The sequence below is a fragment of the Hippoglossus stenolepis genome, chromosome 21 (assembly GCF_022539355.2).
Source record: "Hippoglossus stenolepis isolate QCI-W04-F060 chromosome 21, HSTE1.2, whole genome shotgun sequence".
In the NCBI taxonomy this organism is placed as follows: domain Eukaryota; kingdom Metazoa; phylum Chordata; class Actinopteri; order Pleuronectiformes; family Pleuronectidae; genus Hippoglossus; species Hippoglossus stenolepis.
This window is the reverse complement of record NC_061503.1, coordinates 14,396,189-14,422,758: the sequence shown is the minus strand read 5'-3', so window position 1 is coordinate 14,422,758 and position 26,570 is coordinate 14,396,189. Positions and strand designations below refer to the sequence as shown.

The following is a 26,570-nucleotide window of genomic DNA, read 5'->3' as shown; positions in this document are numbered from 1 at the left end:
TCTGTCTGAACCAAATGCAGCTTCGGGGAATTCACCTTTCTTGACCCGTGCAGATGAAATCGAATGGACAGTGTGTTCCTGGCACAAATGACCACGTGTCTGGTGTGGTTTTCAGATGTGGGAAGACGTGGATACGCAGAAGCTGAAGAGGAGCTTTTAATTATTAGCTACATGACAGATTATTAGATGAAAGCCGTAAATAAAGAGTGATTTCAAACAAGAGATCAACAAGGAGCCTCTCGTGCCACCTCAGATCTGCAAAATTAGACGATGCTCTACCGAGAGTCTCGAATATGACACAATCCGCTCCGTCAAAGTGCCCCTAGAGGCAGCAATACTAAAGACTATGTCATCCTGGCTCTGTGGTTTTAAGTGCGTTTATGCAGCACACTCAGCCACGTGTTCCTGAGGAGGAAGGGACTAAGTGGGTGATTGAAACTTTGTTCTGTCTGACTTTGCCCCTTCACATTCACTCTCGAACGGAGGGAGAAGAAAATACGGGCGAGAATTTAATAGGACAACCTTTCTCCGTCCTTCATGCCAAAAAAGGGACAAATTCCACAAGACAAATATCCACACGGCACAGAAAACCCTCGGTGTTACCCAGCAGCAGCAGACACAAGGAATTTCAGACTGTACCCTTGGGCTCCCTAAATTTGTTACTCACTAAACTGATCAGAGATGTTTTTACGATCTGACACGACTGCCGATATAATTCATACATCACGCAGCAACAACAGCATCGACCTGAGCAACTAAACCGACCTCCAGATAAAAGGGGCTCTCTGATCAACTTACCAATGTGCAGTGGAAATATTGTTTCACCTCTGCGCGTGCCCATGTTCACTTCTGGATCATCGAGAGAATAATAATGGAGGTGGTGCTTTGTTGCAGGGTGTTGATCTGTATCGTACCACAATGGCATTTTGTTATTGCTGCTTGTTTTTCTATTCATTGTTTGGTCCTTTGTGTGTTTCTTTGTCTACGGAGCGAAGTAACTTGTAATCTGTGTGTTATGAAGAATGACCAGTTATTCAAACACATGTGCTGGATGAGTTGGCTGCAAACTGTTCAATAATCGCAAGCCCTGAAATGTTAATATCTATTGTAATTACAGCATTCATTCTTTTTGCAGCAGAAAGCCACGTCCTCCTTCTGCCTCATCACGCTGTATGCTCCTGATGACGTTATCACGTTTCATTACGTGTGGTGCAAATGATAATGCGAGGTGGCGGGAGGGGAGCAGAGGAAAATTGGCATATCTCAAAAACTAAAGAAAGTGTTGAGAAACACTGTCTTCATGTTTCTATATTTAGAAATCTTTCAGATGAAAATGTTTAATGTGTTTACTTAGCTTTTGTACTTTTTAATTTCTAAAACAATCTCAGTACTTGTGGTATCTATTATGGTTTATTGACTTACATCACCTTTTAGCTTAGATTGTACAGAGTGTTGTGATATGAAGCCTTTGAAGATACGACAAGAAATCAAATGACAAGACTATTTAATGTCTTGAATTTTCCGGTGGCAGGAAAGGTCGAATGCAAATATAGTAATGTCACATTTCAAGTAGCAGAGATGCATTTGTGTCTTCCTGACCTCTAGGAAGGATCCTGACCACCAGGATGAGAGCCACAGATAATTCAGATCATTCTGAATCTATAGTGGTGAACTGACTGTAGTCATTCATGCGATACAACATATTAACATGTTAATTAAAACATACAGGAAATTCAATTAAAACCATTAATATTGACATTACTGTATGTGCAGTGCAGGCACCAATTATTCTCTCCTTTCAGTTTTTCTGGAGCCACCCCTGAATCAGTGCCCTGATGCATCACTGTTTTTAAACTACTTAACTCCACCTAATGGAACAAAGTCCATCTGCAGCAGGGTCAGCAGGGAAATCTAACAGTTGGGGCGACTATATGCGAGAGTAATTGGCCATTACAAACCAAAAACAGCCTCCAAAGCCAATCACGGGAAACTAATACCGTTTTCCCACGGACACAAACAGCTTCCACCTTAAGCCGTTTTTCTTCCCATAACCTTCCCTCTCTCAGTGATGAATATTGACTGCGAACAGGAGCCAATATGGGAAAGCTTAGTGCCGGCCACTTTAATGCCAGACTATAGACTTCAAAAGAAGCCGGGTCTAGATTAAGTTCAGTAAAAGACACTTACCCAAACAATCTCCAGTCTGCCACTCCAGACACTGGCCATAGGGAAAAGAGATGACATAGGCAGTGGAGTCGACACAGCGCTTAGCACTGCCGCACCACATACACTCCATGGCCTGGCTGGTGCAGTTGCCACAGTTGGTGTGCAGCGAGCACGGCTTCTTGCAGGATGGGCGGGTACTCTGATTGGGGTTTCCTGTACAGGGAACACAGAAGGATGATGAATACTTTTTACCAATCGCGTTGTAATTCCTGTTTGATGTTAACGTAGTCTGGGCATCTCACCAGCTGCTTTTTCACAAATGAGGCCGCGGGCTGTGGCGGTGCATGGATTGGCTCTCAGGCCTGAGACCAGGGGCTCCTCCAGGTAGGCACAGAAACCAGAGTCGCTGGGTTCGCCGGGCAGCCAGCGCAGGCTGCTGTTGGTGAACGGGGACATGTCCTCCCAGCCCCAGTACGACACGTTGATTTTCCTCAGGCCGACCCAGGGGGACAGTCGCTGTGGAGACACAACAACAGGATAAACAAACAAAAAAGGCCCAGAGAAAGTGACTGGGGATTTAAATGCAAGATAAAATATTTAACTGCGTCTCCCTTTCTGCTCCATCCTGTCACTTAATGAAATCATAGTAATTGCATTTACAACTGGAATCCAAAGATGGTATTAAAAGTTCACAGATATGATTACTTATAATGGGAAATGTCATGTCAAGGTTCTGTATAGAACAAACAAATTGGATTCAACTTCAGCAGAATTCACAGCAAATTAAATCCTTCTGAAAAGAGCAGATTTTAGCAAAACTAAAATCATCAGTAGACTCGACAATTTCCTTTCACTGCGAGGAGGATATGTAGCTGTAGTGAGATGGGATGTTGATTTTATCATTTCCATTATGATGCTGTTAGGACCATTTCAAAATTAAAAGAATAAAATTATGGGTTATATTTTACAAACTGTGTTATTATCCTACTGGGCACACTGGACCTCTCATGGTGGATCACATCATAGTATGGATCCTTAAAAAATGGTTTATCTAAAAATAGTTTCATCGCTGATTTTCATTAGTGGGTTGTTATAATTGTGCTTGAATCTAGATTAGAAAACGGAAACATGTAATGGAATCTGGATGCCTCACTTTATTAAAAGTTAAGAATACAAGCAAAACCAGACGCAGCAGTGAGCGACTTAGTTGGTGCTCATGATTGTTCCTACAGACAGTGAGTCATTTGACCCTGGTTTGTACATAAAGCCGAGAAAAGAAACTGTGACTAACAAAATGTTTGTGTGGATAAAACATTTCATAACAAAAGAAAAACCAAGTGAGCGTGCACTTGTCACAGTCTGACTCATTAGGTGCAGCATCTCAGGGACAAGTTTATGTAAAGTCTGGCATTGCCTCTACTTGTAATTCTGTCAAAGCCAAAAACAAACGGTGCAGTCGGTGTCACTGTCAGCGGAAAACTGCACGAGGTAAATGCAGGGCCAGGAGAAAAAATCCCCTCAGAATTCATAACGCAGATTTACTGACAGACTCGACCAGCAGATAACCTCGTCCTGTTCCTGTCAACTACACAAGTTGTAGCACACTCTGTGTCTGATTTCTGTAGTTTGCTTTCCTTCGTTTGTTTATTTGCTTTTTTTTTTTACCATTTCTAGCTGCTGGAGCTTCTTGAGCTCCTCGAGTACGAAGTCCACTTGTTTGGAGGTGGTGAGCGATGCGATGTTTCCGTTCAGGTTCTTGCAGTAGTGTTGGGCGTTGTCGTAACTCTCGCGGCTGGAGTTGATCCTGAGGCAGGCCTCGCCCACCTGGCTCCAACCCTCACTGCACTGTTGGGCTGCAGGAAAGAGGTAAGGTGATGTCAAACCACATTGAGATATGTTAAATGTTATTAAGAACATAGGCCTACTCTCCTATTAGACCATTAAATCAAAACATTAGTTAAATATGTCCTTATGTGGTAAGTAGACAGAGGATTAGTAGGAAGACAATGTCACGAATTGATTTGATTGCAAAATAGATAATTGATGTCTTTAAGCTTGAATTGCAATATAAGATTGTCAGATCGCCCACTCCTACTTCATAAACCACAGTCATAAATATGATAAATTAAAAGGATTATTTCAGATTCAGTCCAAATTTGAGATGAGGGAGTAGAGGATGTACGATGTACGAAAGTATCTCTGCAACTACAAGTTGCTTTTCTACAAAAAACCTTTTTACCAAGAGTGTTCAATCACATAACATTTTTAAATTGGTCATATAAGTCATTCCTAGCAACAAAAACAATGAATCTGTTTGAATATTCGCTTCAGGTCTGAAGGTCAGTGGTGTTGTGCATTACAGACAATGCAACATCACTGACCCTTTTCTCGTATGTGAGCAAGAACTGAATCCAAAGCATTCAATAAGACAGTGTGTGTAGAAAGCCTGTGACTTTTTCTTTTTTTTTTTTTACCAGGCAAAGCATGACACTCTGGCTGGTTCTGGTCCCACTGACAGTTGAGATTCAGCGAGCAGCTCTTGCAGTTGGCGAGCTTGCTGCACACCTGCTCGTTCCGCACCGGACACTCAGTGAAGTTCTTCACGTTCTACAACAAGAGACGAGAGAATAGAGGAGACAGGAGGACGATTAACAGAAGCTTGAAATTTGTGTTCTCATTTATTCGCCAATGTACATAATAAAAAAACATGGTCCTCTTTGTCCTGTGGTGCAACATGCTGTGAGGACAGTATGAAGCACTGAGATCAATATTTAAAAAATATCCAATATCCTCAGCTCACAAAATCCAGAGGAAAGTGTAAATGTTTGCATGTGTCTGGGTGAGTGGTTCCAAGAGCTAAACACAAGACCAGAAGTGCTTTGACGCCTCCTGCTGGATCACTCACAGATGTGCAATTGCTGATAGCAGAGATACACTTCTTGTCGTCACACCACTGGCACCCGTTGGTGTTGGCTGTACAGCTGGCACAGTCTGAGAACCGGTAGCACCGCTCGTCCACTGTGACTAGAAAGAGACAGAGAGACGGACAAGAGAGTGTTTGAGTTTTTAATTTCTTTCTAAGCCCTCGAAATATAAAGAAAACTTATATTTGTAAAATCCAAGTAGAAAAGTAACCAGTAACACCAGTGACCTCACAGGAGAAAAAAGAGCAGATGGGCTGGAAAATTATAATTATACATTCAAAGTCGACGATCAGTCATACTTCAGAAAGGGATCATTCGGAAATGATTTGCTCTGATATGTATTGTTGTCTTCCTCACCAGCTTTAGGGGGGCAGAATGGGGAAGGAGTGAGGCTGCCATTGGCCATGCTGGGCTCCCAGGGGAGACAGTGGCCTCTGCTCCAGATGCAGCGGACCCCTGGCCCGGCGTTCACGCACCCTTCCTCTGCCAAAAAGGCCTGGCAGCTCGGGGGTCGGTAGACGAGCACGTCGTTGAGCAGCACTCCGGAGAAGCCCCCAAACAGATACATGGACCTAGAGAGGAAAACACACGGAAAGAGAAGCTGAATAAAACTGTACAACACACAGGTCAAGAGGAACGTTTATTGGCAGATCTGCTGTAGTTGTCAGCTTCGGTCTCAGAGGAGATTCCATTAGAAAGACTCACCCATTGCTGACCACAGCAGAGTGACCGAAGCGGTTGACATCTCTGTGCAGGTCTGGTTTAGGCAGGAGCCTCCACTCGTCACAGGCTGAGCACAACAAGAAAACCGGAGACCATACAGTAAGTATCTGTTTTGCCTTTGTGTTTACATGTTATTCACGACATTTTTATGTAATTACTGGTTCTGCTGAGACTAAAGTGGATAATTATGAAGACACAGAGGATGGTGATGATGAAAGAGGGAGGGAAAAAGTGCAATATGTTTTTTTAATTATAGCCTTAAAAACCTCATTAGGTGTTATTTAAAGAAATATATAATAACATACACATTATGAGTATGAAAGCACTTCAAGCTAACTGATCACATTTAAAAATGAACTGCTTGAAGTAATTTAATGTCGATGAGAGTAGATCTCGTTAGGTTTAAATTTGATGAAGTGACAAGAGAGCATTTTAAAGTAGAATAATAAAGCCAATCAAAGAGACACTGGGGCACGATGTCAAGAATAATGAGTCCTACCGATGTCGTAGGAAAGGAAGTCAGCCGAGAAACACTTGGCCCCGTTGCTTAGGGAGGTGTCGTTGTGTGTGTTGCCACCGAAGAAGAGCAGTGTGCCGCTGAGGAGCACAGCTGAGTGCAGGTATCGTGGAAAACCGCTCTCTCTCAGGATGAACCTGGAACATAACGCGCGACAAGAGTGTCAAGGACGAGCTGACGAGGACACGGCACGCAGTGGTATATACACAGACTGGAGTACAGCATGAACTAAGACCGCAGAACACTCTATGTGTTGATTTACCATGTCCTAGTGTTAACATCGTAGCGGTAGAGGTCATCAACAAGGCCGTATTTGTTGGCAGGCAGGGCCTTGTAGCCTCCGTGAACGTACACGCTGCCACTGGAGCTGTCAAACGTGCTGCTGTGACCGTAGCCACCTTGTGGAACGGCCCCTTTGGTCTCAGGTACCAGCCACGCGTTGGATCCTGACAAGAAGGTATATAAAGGGAGCAGTTAATAGAGATTTCAGTAAAAATCTAAAACGTTTTTTTATTCCAAGAATGAGAACTGGATTCTACTATCATATAAATAGATATCAATATATACAGGACAGACTCTATATCGCATCATAATCATTTGAAGTTTACGCAAGTTTCTCTTCAGATCTGAAATTAATTCAAAATGTAATTCAATCAATAATGAAAGCCAACAAGCTGTGTTTGAGTTCAAGCTCCAAGTGTTCCCCATTTTCTAAAACGGTAACAGATGTCATGCGGTGCTGGAGAAAGATGCAGAGAGCCGACAGAAGCTGTGACTCACTCAGGTTGTACTCCTGAACGTTGCTGATGTAGCTGTAGATGGGGGAGTAGCCAAAGATGACCAGCATGATGGCATCACCGCCCTCCAGCAGGACGCAGTGGGCCGAGTGTCCCTCCACGGCGTAAATCTGAGCCTGGGCCAGCGGGCCGACCACGGGGTTCCTCCGCTGCCACGCTCGACTGGGCACGTTGAACACCCACAACTCGTCTGTCACGTTCCCCCAGCCGGCCTCTAGTTTCCCACCGAACATGAAGATGTCATCCTGAAAAACAGAAAAGACTGATTTCAGCATGTTTTTGTTTGACTAATATTTTCATGTTGCCTTTTATCTTACTGTGTTTCATGGTTTCTCTTTTCTATTATTTTTGCTTTTACTACGGTTGTCATTTCACTCGCTATGCTATTGTTGTGAAATATTAAATGAACTTGATTTGATTTGTTTCCTCGCCTCTGTAATTGAATCATTTTGGTATTTGGAAGATGACATGTCAAAACAGGCAGTGTCTGTTTTTAGAGCAACAGTTGTGGTTTCCTTTTGTTTCGGGGATCTTTTATTTCTCTTTCACCCCATCTGATTCTCCTTCCCTCCAAACCACCAGTTGCGTTTTTTTCTAAATTCCTTCGGAACCAAGACAATCTGAGGCACGTCTGTGTTTGGGTGTTTACCTGGAAGGCAGCAAGAGCATGGCCGTATCTTGGCACGGGGCCGCTATTGATGGGTACTGTGTTCCAGATGCCGCTCTCCAGGTTGTAGCTGCAAAGCAAAGCAACAGATCATTACACACTGTGAGAATTTGTAACGAAAACAAGACACATTAACTTGTCCCTCTGTGACTTCGTATGTATTACTTCTTTACAATCAACATTTCCTTTATGCTAAACATACCAATTTAGCCTTCCAGTCACAAAATGTGAAATTGTTAACACTGATTCACAGTGTAACAGGGAACCGAGTCGTGTCATCACATATTGATGATCTACAGCAGATGCAGTATTCTCTCTGGGGTAAAAGCACCTGGTGATGAGCAAACACCGAGCAGATGGGAAACTCTTGTCCGAGCAACAAAGAGGAGAAATATCAATTAACTCCGAGCCGCTACATGAATGAGGACAGAAGTCAGTTCGGCTTTATTGCTGCAGAACCCCCCGTTACACTAAATACTAAAACCTCGATTTAGCTCAAGTGGATGTACACATACACTTACATTCACAAAGCGAAACCACACAAAGAAAAAGAGCTCGGCCTGACAATGAGTTGGGTATTTTCCTCAAGGGATGTCCGAAACAGCACTTCCTCATGACAGTCATTGTTTTCACAAAAATGAGAAGTGAAAAGGGGGGGGGGGGGAATATATACTTAGACACTGCTGGTTTTACTGGTGTAAATATAGTCTGTGTGTGTGAAAGGACAATACATTTGATGTGCTTGTCAGAAGGACAGATAAAACAACCAAGACCTCAGGACATGTTGATATACTAAGAAGTGACTTACTTGAGAATCATCTGGAAGGAGCTGTAGTTGAAGGTGTATCCGCCCACCACCCACATCACCTTTTCCTGCACCACGGCCTTATGGGACGCTCTGGCGAGTGATGTGCCAAAGGGTTTGACGCTCGGTAGGACCCAGAAGGACTCGGTTGAAGGTACAGTCAGAGAGCAGTCTGGACCTACGAGACAGAAAGAGATATTATGGCTGAGGGTACGCTTTAAAATAAATACGTGTTACTTCAAGAATTCAGCTCAATATCTCGAAAATTTTAAATAAAAAAAAACTGATTTTATGACAGTGCAGCGGTCTAATATTTAATATCTTTAATGCTGGAATCTGACACATATTTTCATACCTACTCACTAACTTTGAAGAGCAAGCATGCTGTCGTCAAACCAAAACAAAAGCATGAGCATGACAGACAGGGAGGTGAGAATACATTTAACTGTGTGAATGAGGAACGGGCTGAAAGACACTCGTGTCTCTGCTAATGATTCTGTCAAGTTTCATCACGTAGAAGCATTCGGTCCCCTCCAGCCACAGGCGCGTAATAACGCACTGCCAGGGTTGCTTATCGGCACGTCCGCGACCGGCATTATGACACAACACAACGCTGCTGTTCACACTCGTCCCCTAACACACTCTTCATGACGTCTCACTAGATGATAATCACCACAGTGCATATGGGATGAGCAACAGTTTTACAGCGTGTGATTGCAAAAGTGCAACTCTCTGCAGTGTTTCTACTTGAGCTGCGAGGTTCGGACAAAGCCAACTCTTACCTTGCCAGCTGTCATTGCACACGCACAGCTTCTCCCCGGTGAGGTCGCAATATCCGTGGTCAGGGCTGCCGCAGTTGTTTCTGCAGTAGGGGATGTCACAGGCCTCGCCTTTCCAGTACTTGTCACATTCACAGTACACTCTGCTGGCGACCGAGTTCCCAGGGGTGCACTTCCCATGGCCAGAGCAGTTATTGGGACAAGAGTTGATCCTGGACAGAAGGACATTGTCATTCACCCAACACGGTGTTTACTCTTTCGGCCACACAGTGACCTTTACTTGTGGAATGAGGAAGATTAATGATCATCGTCTGGCTCTTGGCAAAGGTGGGGGGGATAAAAAAAACAAACTAATAATAGATGAGCTATTGACCATGTTTTGATTGTTGCTGTAGCTTGTAATTTCTGCAGAGACCTCTTGTTCCATCAAAAACATAAACAATGTAAGGTTTTATATTATGTTTTGCCCCTAGTTTAAGTTCAAATGCAGAGCCTGGATACTTACGAGTAAAATATTTCAAATCCTGTCAGGTTATAGGCAGCATCACTGAAAAAGTGTAGTAGTGCGTAGCCTGAAGTCGTCTCGACCTCAGGGACCGTCTCGTTTCCTCGTATCTCTGGCACGATGAGACCGCTATGGACAAAAGCAGGACATCAAACCACTTTCTTACAACTCTGATAAATCTGAATGAATTGAAGAGAGTTAATTAAACCAGCAAAAAAAATTAAACATGTCAATATATGTACTGCACTAAAAAACAACCGTACAGTATGTCACCTGTCGACATTCTGGGCCTAGCTCGGATAAAATTCACATCACATTGGAGTTTCTCACCTGAAAACAGCAACCAGAGGAGCATATATAGAGTCGCCATCGTAGACGTACATATGGTCCCAACTACATTCTGTGGCAAAGTGGTTAAATCTCAACCGAAGTACGGCATTTGGACTGTGGGAGGAAAAGAAACAGACGATAACAATGACAAAAGGTTCAGGTTTCATGAAGATATCTAGAGGATGCAGACAACCAGGTGGATGATGGATAACAGTTGATTTTGTCACACACTTGCTACGACTGAAAAACCTAATAAATTGCCCAAAAGTATCATTAATAGATTGTCCCAAAATGTAAAGTTGTGGTTCTCACATCGCATCGATCACACTGAAAAGGAATTATCATTTGAGAAGATGACAAAAAGGACTAAACAAAACCAGTTTACTTTAAAGTATACGAGTACATTGTAAATTTGATTATTTAATGCACTGATGAACTCAGGCTCCCTCCATTTATATCCTGGTTTCCACGTTTCCTAACAGCTCTGTCCTCAAACCCGGCTTCACTTCAAAATCGTGTAAAAGCCATAATTCCATCAAAAGAGACACTGATCAGCTTGATTTAATTGCATCAATCTCTTTGCGGAGAACAATGAAATGTGGCTGCACTTGCTCGGCTTTAGTAGAACACGCTGAATTTTCAATAGTACTTACTAGCCCTCAATGAGCCAGGTGCACTTTGTTTTGTACTTGTAGTTGATTGGACCATCGGTGAGGTATCCTGAGGGCTCCGTTAACCTTGGGGAAACAAAAATCACTCAATTCAGAACAGACAACACAGTAACACATGACCTCACATTACCTCAGATGGGAAATTTTAATTAGTGGAACCAGTTAAAAAATGTTTACAGTGAGGAAAGAAGTGTTCCACATTACAACTGGAAAAACTCCCATCACCTCATTGGCTGCCTTCTGCTATCTACTGTTTGAGAGACAGTGCTCTGACGGGGCTGAGAGAGTAGTTTGAAAACTATTCTTAAAGAATGATCTATCCAGCTATTATGTAAGTGCTGTGTCTGGGAGGAATTTCCATCCCTATTCCAACTCAAACTGGTGAACAGGTGGGATACAGCCTCAACACGTCAGCAGTCGATGGCTACAATCCACACAAATACATGGAATCAATTCAGAATGACGAGGACACAGATTTTCTTTAAAACGTTTCCTCGTCACAGTGATGCATTCTCTGGTTGGCAACAGATTGTTCTTTAATTAATCTCATTTGGATGTTAAAGTCAAGACTAATAATCTGCGAATCTACACAATGAGAGTATCTGTCTGCTGAAAACATTACTGTCTTTTACGACGCCACAGGAAACTCTGCATTCTTTTTTGTCTGACTTTGGAAACTCCACATAAACAAACTGGGATCTAATGGGTGGTCTGAGTGACGCAGGAACTGAGGGATATTCCCTTTTATGTCCATGTCAATTGTTTTAGATGAATAACGTGATGTAACATTACATTCACGGACTAAAGATGTGCTGTAATCTCATGAAGATGCATGTGATCATGTTAAACCCTCACTTGTACCCAAATATGACAGTTTTCCTCTTTGTTAACTACTCAGGTAACAAAAGTGTGCATTATATTATCTACATATATAACTCAAGTGTATCTAATATAATACATGCATGTGATAGTGTTCACTCTCGACATGTACGTCAAATATTATAGTTTTCTCTGTTTACTACTCACATTGGAAAAGCATCCACTACATTACGCTTGATGTGTATCTGATTGACAGTCTTTATGCTTTGTCTAGTTACAGTGACTACAGTTAGCTTTGTGTTGTGCTGACCAACCGAGTGTGAACAATTAGCACAATGAGGCCGGCAATGAGTTTCAGAAGAATGATGAATTTTTCATGCTGCACTTTGGACTTTTGCAGGGAAATACTATCCTGCGCGAGAGACGTATCAAGACTGTGTTTCTGCCATCCCACGTCACTGTGATGCTCCAACTCGAGACACAAAATTCATGATTGTACCTTTAGGACAGGAGTTCACGATTGTTATGGAGGTAGGCTGACATCTCGTCTGTGGTGCCGGGCAGCAATGTGTTATTACCTCCACCAAGGAGGTTGTGTTTGTTTGTCTGTTATTTGGCAGCATTACACAAAAACTAGATGTTGGATTTCCATGAAACTTGGTGAAAGGATGTGTGTGAGTAAGGGAAGCAACCGGTAAATTTTGGTGCGGATCCGGATCAGAAGGCAGATCCAGGATTTCTTTCCCCACTTTCTTTAAAGATGCAAGACAGAACTTTATTTGAAGTGTTCACCAATTTCCCTGGGAACAGTTCATGTCTCTTAATGGGGAAAAAAAAATCATGCACATTTGGGGGACTGATTTCTATGAGTATGTGAAATTTGATGCGTCTAGATTGAATTTAAGGAAACTGCTGAGCCTCGGCAGTGGTGTCTCATCTACTGAGAGCTGTTCTATTTGAGCTTGCATTAACATGGGTTTAGTCTGTGTTCCACTGACTGCAGAAACACTTGGAGTCACAGTCTCACATTTCAGTCGGTTGTCTTGAGGTGAGGGGAGGTTATTTCCTGACGACATGGCTGATGACAACCTACACAAAACCTTAATTACTGTGATCATAGCACTTCTAAAACCACAAAGTGCACCTCAGGTGTTCTGAAAGGCCGCGAGATGCTGTTGTCAAGAGTCACAATCCAGATGATGACGAATATGATTATTATTTGTTTCCAAGTTTGAACCTTTATTCTTTGGTTGGTTACATCCCACTGTTTACTTTACCTTTCAGTTCTACCAATTTTCTTTCCGGCTTTTAGTTTGTTGTTGCATTTTTTCAGAGTCACCCACGTCATTCCACTTGTGCTGACCAGCAGGCATATTGTCCAAATTTAGGAACAACACCCAGGAACTATTACACCACATAAGGTTCAGGGTAAAAATTAACTGACTGCAGATGTTTCCCCGGTGCCAGCGTGAGCTCCTCTCTCTCTCACAACAGGAATTCATTTGTTGAGGGGTTTCATTTGCCGTCGTTGTGAATTCTAATATGAAAGAACATTGGTAGAGTCTTGGTCGTCTGCACCACGCTGACATGTGCAGATTGGATTGTGGAAGGTAACAGCTCTCGTTCACTTGCTCACCCGCTGAAATATAGTGAATCACTTTCTCTGTTTGTGTGGGAGAGAATGTCACGTGAAAAATCGACCGTAAATTCAGGAGGAATCGAGCATCAGGTGTCGGGTGAATCCTCACAAAACTTTAAGACCTCTTTCAGACTTTTGCACCCCACCACCATATATCTCCACGGAATTTAGATACACTGCTAACAACTAACTGAGGGAGGCTACAGGCTAAGTTAGAAACTTTCCAAATCATAAATCATTGATAGTCAAGTCACAAAACTCAATCCTGATAAAGGATTCATTATTTCAGTCACTGAACCAAGTAAAAATGCTTGTCCCAGCTTTTTTGAGTTATGATACTAAACTGAATCAGTTGTGGACTTTTTTTTTTAAAAGTTATGTAAAGTTTTGAGAAACTTTGATGCTATTTTTTCCACCCAATACTATTTATCTGGGGGGGGGGACTACCCTAAAGTTAACATTAAGCCTAATTTATTGTATTTTGTTCCCAGTCCCCAAAGCTGTGTCCTATTCCCAGTTTTCAACCCAAGTTTGTTTAGACAAAATGAAGTCAAACAAACTGCGATAAAAGATGGAGGATTATTTAACCAACGAAACAGATCTTTCACAATCATTATTGCGATGTACTGTGTGCGATATTGAAATAGATCATCACGTGACATCTGTTTTTTCTTTCTTGGCTTTGTCCCCCCTGTGGTTTTGTTTACGATCCTCATAATCTACAATGCCCATCTCAAAAGTAAAAGAGAAGTCACGTAGGAAACCAAAACTGTCTGCAGAGGCTTCAAACGTAAAGTTCAGCTTGGTTCAACTGTCACTTATTTTTCTGTGCATATTTAAAATTGATAACAGGAACCTGTGGGTGCACACAGGTCTTCCTGATGGGTGCCACTGATCTCCACTGACGCTGCAGCAGCTCCTGGAATCGAACTTCTGCACAACGACCCTTTCCTGACCACAGTCCGTCCACTTACTTGAACCTGCCCTGGCAGTGCTGACACTGGTCCCCGATCCATCCTCGGTCGCAGACGCAGGTTCCGTTGACGCATATCCCGGACAGGCAGTTCTTGTCGCACGGTTTCGCCGGGGAGGCGTGCGTGGACAGCACGAAGCAGAACAGCACATACACCACCAGGTATCTGTGGACTCGCCGCAGATCGCAGCCGGTGGCGGCTCCAAAAAGAAAGAGTCGAGTCTCACACGTCCCCCCAGGATCCATGTTTTCACCCCCCGAGTCAAAGACCTGGCAACGGGCCTTTTAGGGTCTGATTCGAGGGAGAGAGCCTCCTCGGCTACTCGGGCTGGATCACTTCAACAACAAAGAAGTCCTGCATGTTCGTGGAAGGGGTCTGCGTGCTCCCATTAAAGCCTCCTGGTACAGCTTTTTGGAGAAGATGGCTAACACAAGGCAACGTTAGCTCGGCTGCATAGATCAGAAGTGGCAGGAATCCCCCCCTCCTCCACCACCACCAGCACCACCACCACCTTCACCCTGGCTCTTGGTGGACGAAGCCAGCGAACAGCATCTATTAGAAGCTAAAGCAGGAGCTAACTGTCTGGAGCCGTGGCGTTAGCTTCTCCGCCGCATCTGGCTGGGAAGCGTCGCTGCGCTGGTTCAACACCGCTCTCCTCCGAACGCAGCCATTTTAACGCGTCGACAGTCCCTCACACGGGGATGTTCGCGGTGACACGCGGCGGTCCTCGTCGGCAAGCCGGTCCCGGTTCATGCCGGTCCCCGTCCGCGGGGGAAACAAAGGGGTCGAGCCGCAGGCAGCCGTGAGCCCAGCGCGGAGGCTGCGGCAGTCAACATGGATGTGGGGGAGATGTGGGAGCTGGGACGGCGGCGGCGGCGTTGAGCAACCGCTCCGAGCTGTTGTTTATCGTCCCGAACGGGCAGTTTTAACGCGCCCCCAGATGCGGTGTTCCGGGGCGGACGTGTGCGGGGAAGGGTCCCGGTGTCTCCGGTGGAAAGTAAAAATGTAGAAAACCCCCCCACGGTGGATCCAAAGCGTGACAGGAACAGGCAGCGGCTCCACACAGATCCTCAGGTCCGAGAAAACTAAACAGTGGCCGCGCAGGCGCACTGGAGCGCGGGCTCCGGTTAAAGGCGCAGCGCGCACATCCAATGCGGCATTTAATTCGATTTAATCTGATTTAATCTGATTTAATTCAATTTTTATTAACCGTTACGTTATCTCCAGGCACTTTGCATAGAGGGTCAAGACCTTTAAAAAGCCTGTGTGTGTGTGTGTGTAGGATTCAGGTGAAAGGGATCTAATGGCAGAATCTAAATATAGAATAATCCCAGTAATGTTTCCCACTAGTGTGTCATTATCTAAATTGTATAAATTGTTGTTTTCTTTCCAAAAAAAATGTATTTAATATATTTAAATACGTTATATTTACATGGAGTCCGCTCTCCGGAGGCTGCCATGTTTTTTACAGTAGCCCAAACTGGACAAACTGGGATTGGCTCCAGCTCCATCAACGCCAGAGGGGTATAAGTGGTATGGATATATGGATATGATAATGTTTTTTTATTTACATATATACATATACATATACATATATTATTGATATCTTGTATAATGATCATTATTATGATATACATACACATTTTTTGCAGCCTGCACCTTTACACAATCCTGTCTCTAAAATATAATATGATATAATATAAAATATTGCCCAGGGTATGCCTGCCTCTCGCTGGATGGATGAATGAATAATATAATTTTTTTTTTTTCCTTTTTTATAAACATTTCTGAAATAAGAACTTTAACACAAAATATTTAAAATATGTACATATACATGTACACACACACACACACACACACACACACACACACACATTTCTCTAAATCTCCTCATATTGCACCTCTGCCGTGTTTCTGTTGTACATGGGCTCTGTTGTTTCAAACTCTGAGGGTCCTCTATGTGCAGTCACGGATCAAAAGCATGCAGGTGTTCAACACTACACCACGTTTGAAGTGATATTCATACATCTTGTACTTTTGGCCCTCGATGGTGCATAATTGAATTGACGATGAGGGAGGTAAAAAGCTGTGGATGTCAGTGGGGCTCTATGATTAATTCAGCACGGCTCAGTTTGGAGGAGACGATTTTAGATGTACAATTGCCCCTACCGAACTCAACCATTGCAGAGAGGCTGAACTTTTGCATCTGCGTTTCGAGTTACAAGTGCTGCCGGGTCAAAGATGTTCTTATCGTACATCAGGTCATGGCACATCTCAGGAAATTTTAATAACCAGCACTAATGGTTGGGGGAAAATGTCGGTGACAAGATCTAAGGGTTATTGAGGCATTTTAATAAAGTCTCATTTATCTTTTTATGAGGAGGCTCAATCGTAATTGACCTCCAACATCAGACGGAGTACGTCTCTGAGAGAGCACTCCTCATCGTGCTTCGAGATGAGGAGTCTGATCAAGTGTTGGTTTTGATGATGTAGGCAACTGTGTGATATAGCTGAGAGAAATCCATTTGTGTCTATCGTGCAGGAGGTGATGATGCATCCACCATGGACCGTGGGATACTCTGTAAGATGGAGCCTGGCATCTTCAGCTGGACTGATTTGCTCTCAAGTTCTGAGACAATTGTCGTGGTTTAAAACAGCTGAAATCACCCCTGACAAGTGAAAGTGTGAATGTGACGTCAATGTGCTTTGTGTCATATTTTTAAACATGAGCTGTACACATTTTCACCTCTACACCTGCAGGTGGCAGTATTGCACAGCAGCAGTAAGGCTTAGGTGCACAAATGAGAGACTGAAGGCTACAGACAGAATTTCAGTCTCATGGTATTTAACCAGTTTCTGTCGTGACTGTGGAGGTTTCATCCTCAGTATTAATATGAAAATATGATCTCAGGGAGTTTGTGGTTTTAGGCACAACGAACTAAAAACTTATTACAATTGTCAGCTTAGAAATAATAACAGAGTTGTGCCATAGACTGTAAATAAAGATGAACAACATGACAACTCCCAAAGCATCTCGATTGCCCCCTGGTGGCTGGCTGCAGTATAGCTAATGAACCCAGCTTCCTCCATGTTGGTGGATGGGACGTACATATAGACCAAACTAAAAAGTCAAAGTAAACGTGAAACACATTTCTCCAAAAGATGGTTTCTGTAATTTTAGGTTGTTCTTATCCAACTAATGTATGTCCAATTGCATTTTCTGGTATGTTCTGCTTTTAATTAGTGAAAGATTTATTGGATGTTGGAAAAATTATGTTGGACCTTGCTGCCGTGGCTCCATCTGCCCAGTTGCTTCAGTGCAGACATCATGTCTTTGGTGCAAGATGGTATCCAGAATATTTTGGCTTCATTTCTGGACAGTGGGAGGAAGTGGAGTGAGTTGTGCAAAACTGAGAAATCTGAAACTGACGCAGCTCAATTGAATTAAAATATGAATCTTAATATTTACAAAAAAACTATATCTGTTGTCTTTGGTTGTTGCAAGTCAGACTCTAATAATTTTGAAAGCATCAAACTAAGATATAGTTTATTTTGTGAATCATTTGAATACCTCTCGGCTCCTCTCGGCTCCTCTCAGTGTTCCCGAAACAAAACCTACCTTGCAGGCAAGATTTCAACTGTGGAGAAAACAGTATTACCTCCACATTTTCTCAGCCTTCAGATGAGTCATCTGCACACATTTTGAAATCTGAAGAGCCACTGTTTATTTTCCACAGAGGTTACCGTGAACCTGATCACACACCAACTAAAAACAATATTATTGAGCTATGACTTAACACTCCCCCACTTAAGCCACGGGAGAGCCTGTTGGCGTTTAGTCAGGTGCGCACACCTCAGCGGTGCAGGGAAAACAGGCACCATCTTCACAAAGTGCAGTGTGTCTGGAGGCAGTGCCCTCTGCATTCTTGGTCTGACTGTTCTTAAAACAACAGGGAGGTACAGCAGAAATCTGTGGATCTGACTTTCTCTGGAAATTCCCAGACACGAGAGGTGGTTGAGACGATGCGAGATGAAAATACCTAGAGAAATGGGGGGTCTCTTTTCAGGGTGCGCTGCGTCTGCATGTGTGTGTGCAAACATGGGAGAGGCCCCTGAATCAAAGAAGGTCCAGTGCTAATTTGAGTTTGAGTCAGTGACCTTTGTCCTCTGATTCACAGCGGAGGAATGCTCTTTGTGCTCCGATCAGCAGCAGAAGAAGAAGAAGGAGAAGAGAGAAGCCCGGTCTACAGTTGCACCTTTGACTCCAGAAATGCACTCTATTAAAGTTCAAGTGTCTGTCTGACCACATTATTAACTTTTAGCTCTCTTGCACCACACCTACATACAAATGCCTCACATACAAGGACAATCAAGGGGATTATAAATCATCTGAGTCCGAATCCGAAGGACCTGAAACCTCCCGTACAGCCAGGGGCTTCCAGAGCTCTGCTGCACAATAGGAATTCCCCTGTTGGATTAACAAGGCAGTTTTTCTGCTGGTGTGGAGGAGAGAAAGGCCGGACCACCCCTGTTTCCAATTCATGCTGACCCATCATGCCTGACTCACCTTCGTACTTTCACCATTCACTCAAGGCCTTATGATTGAGTCGAGAGAGAAAAAGTGACATCATCTGTTGACTAATTACCGAGGTGAAGATTCAGACTAATAATCACAAGTTCAAGGCCAAGGACAGAATAAGTATGGTTACAATGTGGTTGCTCAAAAGGAAAGTGAAAAGATTTGCTCAAGTGCAACTTTTCTTTTGAATTCATGCAAAACAAAAAGAAAATATTAAGGCTTTGGAAGCTTTGGCTTTCACGGTTCTCCCACTAACTTTTTCCTGCAGCTCACCGGGGTCACGCGAGGACAAGTCCATCCACTGATAAAAACAGCAATAACAGGCTTTATGTATTTAGCCTGTAAGTAAAAATGCCGTCATAATCCCACGATAATCGCTTCTTTTCTGAAACCGCAGGGCAAACAAAGAGCTTATAACCTAAACATCGGAGGCCTAAAGGAACCGTACGGCTGCCGGCTGTAAATCTTGCGTCAGCGTTTGTTAGAAAAACCAGACGTTTCTTCAGAATGAAGAACCTGAGTCAGCTCAACATCGCTGCAGGGCTGCACCATCACTTGGAAAACACTAACGCTTTGCTTTTAAAAATGTTTTCACTTATTTAAGATGTTTGATGAAACAGCTGAGCGACCCAACTGCTGAATGAGGCGAGTAATAAAAACACACACTTCCTCTGTGGCAAAGCAGAATAACCCGATGATTCCATCTCGCTCTCACGAACACACAACTCCACACAAACTTAGAAACCATGAGCACATTCAACACTTACCAGCTGACTTGGATTGTACGAGCTGAAACGGCTACGTCAGTCTAACAAATCACAACGCAGCTCTAAGGACTTGATGGATGATTTAAAATGCACCTTTGAGGCCTCACATTATTGGCTTCACTGGCTGAACGATTTAAGTTTCAAATGAAGCCGCTTGAACTTTCGCTAAGGTCCCGTGAATATTTGTGAAGTGTTGAGCCCAGTAAATCCAAAAGGGATGCCTGTGGACTTAAGAATAAGGGTTTCTGCATGTCCTCCATTCAAATCTGATCAAATAAGCTTCGAGTGTTTGCTGCGGTTCGCCTGTTGGTTTTGAAATAGCCCGAAAGAGAGAGAATGGTGCAAACTCAGCTGATTCTTGTCAGCGTGCATCTCAAAGCTCCGTGTTTGTGTGCCAGCCTTTTATTGATTCTCATCTCTCTTGTCTGTTTTCGTCTCTGGTTGTGATTTACTGTACTCGCAAGTCTTGTTGGTTTTTCTTTTTTTCTTTACACTTTATCTTTAGTGGACGGCACGGTTCTGGTTCCAAATTGTGGTTTGGCTGGGTTTGCGTGTTCTCCTCTTCCTCCTGCAGCTGGGATTGATTCCTGCGGCCCTGCGACCAGTGTAGGTGTTCCTATTATTTTGACACTTTTTTTATTATTATAAGACGAAGAACAAACTGAAGGGTGCGTGCACGTATTTACATTACAAACTTTATAATGTTAATATAGGAAAATACAGTCCAGAGAGATATATGTAAACCTGGTCTGATACTAAGATTTACACCATTGAAACTTTCCATTATAAACACTTTTCTTGAGTTACTTCAAAAACGCACAAATCACTCTGAGTTCAAACTGACCCACAACACTGTAGTTTCACATGAGAAAATATCCAATGGAATTTGTGGCTTTTATAGCTCATGTTCACACAGATATATATATATATATATATATATAACATACAAAATAATTCGTAACATTTGTTGAACTGGATCATTGTGTAGAGTTGTTGCCTGTTTGTCAACAAGCCTCAACAAATTACAAATCAACAAACTCACCTTTAGGACGTCATGTCACATGAGGAAAACTGAAAAGATGGTTTAACATGTAGAAGAAACCCCCTGCACAATTGTTGTGTAGACCCTGTTTTTTAAACTTTGGTGCACTCATCGAACTTGATATTTAGTGTTTCGCCACCTTGAATTGTGTATGTAGGCCAACTTTACCCCTGAAGCTTCATAAAGTTAGTTTAAGTAAATACTCAAAAATTATATTAAGGCAAGCAATTTAAAGTTTCTTTAATTTAAAGAATTACACATCAAGAGGATCCTGCCTGAGAGAGAAAATTTCCTTTAGAAAGTGTCCACCTCATCCTCCCGTCTGCTGAGAAGTGCACCATCAACCAGCACCACCCGCACTTTAACTGCACTCTGTGTATCTTGGATTTGAACGGTGCAAACCTCGGCCAAGTGGCTCTCTGGTGAATGGTTTTGCATTTTACTTCTACTCAACCACGTACTCGTCCTTATAGCCTGAGCTGCAGCGTGAAATGAAGTAAATCATTAATCAAGAGGTTAAATACAAAACACTCCATGCATTTTAATCATCCCCCGGAGTGTGTTATGTTAACTCCGTTTGACATTCCTCCCATTCCTCCACGGTTCTTCCCACGGCTGCTGCAGGAATGTTCACTTTTCTATTGGTAGTGGCTGCAGAAGCACAGAACAGTCTTTTTTTTAACAAACAAACAATATTCTCAATATCGAATAACCTCCCATGTTAACAGTTTTGTCCTCAGGCATCATTTCCTCTGTTTCAGATTTTTTCCCCCATGGGGTTGATTTTGTAAGTCTTAAAATTCAGAGACTTTGTTACTTTATAAAAATGAATTATGGGTTTATAACAGGAAACAAAACGTTTCTAAACACTAGACAGATTCCAGAAATTTGTGTTAATTTATGCCTCTAAGTTTGGAAGCTCAATCCCGCCTGTGAAATGAAAAAAAACTTAAACAAAGCTATGAAATATAGTAAGTCGCAACATTTTTAGGAAATTAGCTGAAATAATGAGACAAGATTATGACGTAGCAATTTGAGTTCTTTATGTTGAGATCGTAGCCCTAAAGCCAGTATTTTCAATAAAGTAATTTAAAGCTAGTCAGTCATTATTTTGAAATAGTAAGTCATTATTTTTAGATTTTAAGTTTTTATTTTTAGATGCTTAGTCATTATTTTTGAGTTGTTAAGTCATTCTTTTGAGATAATAACTCTTTATTTTGAGATAACTCATTATTTTGAGTTAGTACGTCATTATTTTTAAATACTTAGTTGTTATTTTTAGATACTTACTCGTAATTTTTAAACACTAAGTTGCCATTTTGAGGTACAAACTCATTATTTTGAGAAGGTTTGTCATTATAGTGACGAAACGTTTTTCTGACACAGTGGCAGGAATGAGCTTCCATACCGTTGACTGTTCCCTGTAATTACGTGAGTGGCTTTTGACAAAAGAAAAAAACCAACTCTGTCAGTCGGTGTGACAACTTCTTCTTTAGTGGTTAAAAGTCAAACAGTTTGTCTCGAGACCCTGAACAAACACCTGGGGGTCCTGAGGTCGGCGGAGCGGCTGATCAGCTGTTGTGGATGCTGAGCACTGGAGGGAGGGAGGGAGGGAGGAGGAGGAGGAGGAGGTGCGGCACTGCTGCAGATGAGGAGGAGGAAGAGGAGCGCTGTTGTTCCGTGGTCAGATCTGATCTCAGTGTGTCTGAGTCCACTCACTGAACTGCTGCTGCTGCTGCTGGAGGAAACGGGAGCTGCAATCCGCACCAGTTGCCTGCACTCAGAAACTTTATTTAAACTTTTTATTTTATTTTGGAGGGGGGAGGTTGTTCGGAGGGTTTTATGCGCGGAGGAGAGCGAGGGACTGGAAGGTGAAAACTGTGACTGTCCCACGCTGCGAGCGAATGGAGAAGCACAAAGGTAAGAGGAGGATTTGTTTTTGTTTTTAACTTCTAAGCCAATGCATAAACCCACTGTGGAAAATGACTGCTTTACACTTACACAATGATATTCTGGTTAAAAATGCGCCTAAATCCTGCTACATCCAGATGACATACGGGTCATCAAAGGACATTGAATATTATTGGATGCATTTGACTCATTTTTCATGTTGCCAGCTGCCAGATGTTTGGAGTTTTTGTTTTGGTGACACCACCACTGAAGCATTAAAATACATCCACATGGTCTCATCATTTTATTTTTGTGATTTGTGCTGTCAGGAAACATTGTTTCACATATAATGGCTTTAAAGTTTGGTTGCCTGCTCTTGATATTGATTATTAAGGAGCCATAGAGCCTTGTTAGACAGACTGACCTGTCAGGGGAAGCTGCCTGTGACTCCTCACACTCAAACCGAAACTGCTTGAATGAGTTGAATGCACCTCACTTCCATCAAGCAGATAAGATGTTTGTCCTCTTCCTACCGGCCTCTTCCTCATGCTGTAAAGCAGTTTACACTGCTGCCACTGATGATTTCCAATAGCAGCAACATTGTTCTCAGAGCATTCCTCGAATTCCTGTGGTTATTTGTCCATGAGGGATGAACAAGGCCGTTTAATACTTCCGGCTTGGCGTGTGGACAAAAGCGCTTGAGTCCAAATGTTGAAATTAGTCAGCAGAATGATTGGGTGTTGGGATTTACGCACCTCGCCGTCTGAGCTGTCAAAGAAAACATTTTGCACAGAGGCTAGTTAGAGGGGAGGGGAGTTATGTTTGGAGCTCAGTGCTGATGGGAGAAACGTGACAATGTGGGCAATCAGGTCTCAGCTCTTTGCTCTCAGCCGTGCACCCCACCCCAGCTTCCACAGCCTAGGTGAAGCAACGCGTCGGGTTGAAAACAATGGCTGTCAGTCAAAGTGGAGACACCAATCTTGATGCAAACATTCCCCTTCTCTGGCTGACTGGAAATGCTAGTCTGTTTACTCCCACGCTCCGACAGGGTAAACAGCCAGTGGTGCGAGCAGCCAGACACAGAGGTGTTCTCTGTGAGGGAATTGGTAACTGAAACAATTGACCAGACACACATTTTGAGAACTGATTTATTTAACTGAGTCCGTTTCCGAGAAAATATATCAAGCCATGGCTCTGTTCACAATGTGCGTTCCTCTATCATATCCCTGTGAATCTTTGTGTTTGTTTTGTTGGTTGGACAAAACAAGTGATTTGAAATTGTTCTGAGAAACTGTGATTATAAATCAATCGATAATGAAAATAATTATTAACTGCAACTAGAGATATCAGAGTTATCGCTATATTGTTCAAAAAAAGTGATAATGACGACAATATGAACCAAATAACCATGGTGATTACGTTAATTAAAGATTGAGACGGTACAACCAACTGTCTGGGAATTCTACTGCGGTAAATTGTGAAACCTGTTATCATTTAATCCATAACTGCAATCCTATTCATGCAGAATATCTCTGGAAACATGAAACATAACATTGACATGTCTCATCTTAACATCGACAAGCCTCAACCAGAAACCGGTGACATCCTGAGCAGTGAGGACGTCATTAGAGAAAAGAACGGCTGAGGGCAGATTGTGTGATGGAACCTTCATCACAGAGATGGAGCTGGTGTGAGCTCGGCTGAAATATGGGCTGTGGTGTACTCTGTTGGCAGCTCAATGCAGCAGCACCAGGACACTGAATTAGATACTGACAGCCACAGGCAGTCAGAGGAGGGGGGTACGGTAAAGGGAAACCTGGGAAACTTCAGCGAGGCCAGTGACAAGGAAAGGCATTGTTTAGTATTCTGGATCTGCCTCTGTGCTTCTCCGACCTGAGCTCATGCAGGTTTCATTCCAGAGAAACTCCTCCGCATCTCCAGTCAGACTTATTCTCACACCTTCTGCCAGAGACGAGGATCAAATGAGTGAAACCGCCTGAAGCTGTGTTTAGTTTGAGTGGGCCGTGATCGGACATTTCTGAGTATCGTTTCATGCAGTTGTTGACCCACAGGTCACTTTGTATTGGGTCATCCAATCACAGTCCACATGCTAAGGCTTCAGCCTAATTGTTTAATAATCATGTTGTAGCTTTTGCATGATACTCTCTGGTAGTTATTATCTTCCTTTCCTCGTCGACCCCTTGTTTTCCATGTTATTTCGTTATAGAGCCCATCAGTTTCTGGGTAAGTCCATGTTGGGTTTACTGTGCTGGCCTCACTCTCTCTGCAGCTGTGCTTCACCCCGAAAAGCAAAGGCGTCTGTGATGGTGGCTCCTCTTCTTGCCTCCAGCGTCGGCCGCCTCCTCCAACAATGCTCCGATTCTGTGATCACTGGCAAAATATAATGCAAGACAAATGAAGGCCGACAGACGTCCGACCAGCGTATTGACGGACGCTTTTTGGAATGAGTGGATCATTCAGCTGAGACACAAGCAACTACTGTACAGTGTGAAAGTCGTCGGGCTCTGATGAATGGCGGAAGATATTGCAATTTTTCTCCTTTAACATGTTTATGCGTGTTCTTTAACTGTTCCCTGTGTCCCGGTATCAGTTGAGTTTTAAAGGGACTCCTCTGTGGCAGGATGACAAGGTGACGGAGTCAGTGGGTTTAGTGGGTTTCACCTCCCGTAAGCTCAGCAGAGGCAGGCTTAGATGTAGCCATCAGGGCTGGCATGGGGTCTGCCGGTCCGCTCGTATTTGTGTGTGTGTCACGGGCTTTGCTTGCCAACGGGGAGCGAGTGGAGTGCGGGTAATTCAGGAAGCTCGACCGGGCTATAAAAATGATGAAAAGAAAGACGGTCTTCCTGCTCTGTGGCAGTGGGGAGGGTGGGGGGGCTCAGTGCGAGTTTGGCCATTTTCACCCTCTGGGTTTTGCTCTGGTTCATTTTAAACACATCAAACGCTGCTTTGTTTATTGGATGCAGAAGTTCTGGATCAGACCTGTATTGTGTGTGGGGGTTTTTTTTTCTTCGCAGCAGGTACCAGAAAGGAATAGGTGCTTAGAACAAGAGACCAGGAGCCTGTACACGTGTTATCGTGCACACGTGCACACTCTCGAGCTCTCACTCTCCCTGCAGCCACTTATCTGTGGGTTAATAACTAAGCACAGAAGCTTTCATGTGGGTGACTCTGAGGCGGCGTTGCTAGTTAGTTTTCATTTGTCAGCAGCTGCTTCTTGTCTGTCGCTCTCTTTCTCATCAAGCCGACGCCGTGGTGCCTTGTAAAGCTTCATTTTAACCACGAATGGCTGATAGTTAATCCAGAGAGTGATGTATGCACCTCACACACCTCAGAGCACCTGGAGGACGGGGCGATGTCTTTGACTGTCGGTGGGGTCCTGTGGAGAGAGGAAATGTTTTTTGGGGGGAAGTCAGGAGAGGCAGATTGAAGGAGAGATGAAGGCAAGGTGGAACCACACCGAGCCTCCTCTGCCTCATGGCCCGAGGCTGACAGCTTCTTCGTCTCTGTGTGTGTTTGTGGGAAAAAGTTGTGTGTTTTGGAACGACGGGTGTTGAGTCACAATGCTGCTGTCATATCCCTGGCAAAGCAGATAGATAGGAAGTTTGGTAGCTTACAGAGTTTACTTATTTGGATATAGACTTTTTCTGGGTGTAAAAATATCTTTAAACTTGTATTACTTGTTTTTTTAGCAACTTGGGGGCAGCACAAAAAGTTGTAAACATAACATTGACATATTGCGTTGACACTATATAAAGATGGAATGACAGCTTCCCTGAAGTGAAGCCAAAACATCTTGATCGCCCCCTGGTGTCTGCTTGCAGTACGGGTTAAACGTCGCCAAGATGGCAGCACCTCTATTTGGCATATTTTGGCCTGATTTTTGTACTGTGGAAGGAAGTGGAGATGCGGCGTCCATCTTGATATACAGTCAAATCAAAACGATAACGAGCCTCAA

The 26,570-nt window shown here is 43.3% G+C and overlaps 2 protein-coding genes across 5 annotated transcripts in view; one reads left to right on the top strand and one right to left on the bottom strand.

The window, feature by feature from the left end:
• atrnl1b (attractin-like 1b) overlaps positions 1-15,422 on the bottom strand; it is a 54,467-nt gene extending 39,045 nt beyond the window's left edge. Inside the window, exons 1-17 of the mRNA XM_035145556.2 lie at positions 14,317-15,422; positions 10,867-10,950; positions 10,214-10,327; positions 9,884-10,012; positions 9,382-9,590; positions 8,603-8,777; positions 7,777-7,864; positions 7,111-7,372; positions 6,593-6,776; positions 6,313-6,467; positions 5,796-5,880; positions 5,448-5,662; positions 5,072-5,190; positions 4,641-4,773; positions 3,832-4,019; positions 2,469-2,682; positions 2,188-2,379 (exon numbers count right to left, since the gene is read on the bottom strand). Of these exons, the coding sequence (XP_035001447.2) occupies positions 2,188-2,379; positions 2,469-2,682; positions 3,832-4,019; positions 4,641-4,773; positions 5,072-5,190; positions 5,448-5,662; positions 5,796-5,880; positions 6,313-6,467; positions 6,593-6,776; positions 7,111-7,372; positions 7,777-7,864; positions 8,603-8,777; positions 9,382-9,590; positions 9,884-10,012; positions 10,214-10,327; positions 10,867-10,950; positions 14,317-14,561 (2,791 nt within the window). The 5' untranslated portion in view covers positions 14,562-15,422. The remainder of the gene's footprint in view (positions 1-2,187; positions 2,380-2,468; positions 2,683-3,831; positions 4,020-4,640; positions 4,774-5,071; positions 5,191-5,447; positions 5,663-5,795; positions 5,881-6,312; positions 6,468-6,592; positions 6,777-7,110; positions 7,373-7,776; positions 7,865-8,602; positions 8,778-9,381; positions 9,591-9,883; positions 10,013-10,213; positions 10,328-10,866; positions 10,951-14,316) is intronic.
• Positions 15,423-22,387: 6,965 nt separating this feature from the next.
• afap1l2 (actin filament associated protein 1-like 2) overlaps positions 22,388-26,570 on the top strand; it is a 34,569-nt gene continuing 30,386 nt past the window's right edge. For 2 of the 4 annotated variants that reach the window (XM_035145378.2, XM_035145377.2), the window contains exon 1: positions 22,388-22,624. In XM_035145378.2, coding sequence (XP_035001269.1) covers positions 22,609-22,624 — 16 coding nt within the window. In that variant the 5' untranslated portion in view covers positions 22,388-22,608. The remainder of the gene's footprint in view (positions 22,625-26,570) is intronic. The other 2 variants (XM_047338262.1, XM_035145379.2) reach the window with 1 other exon arrangement.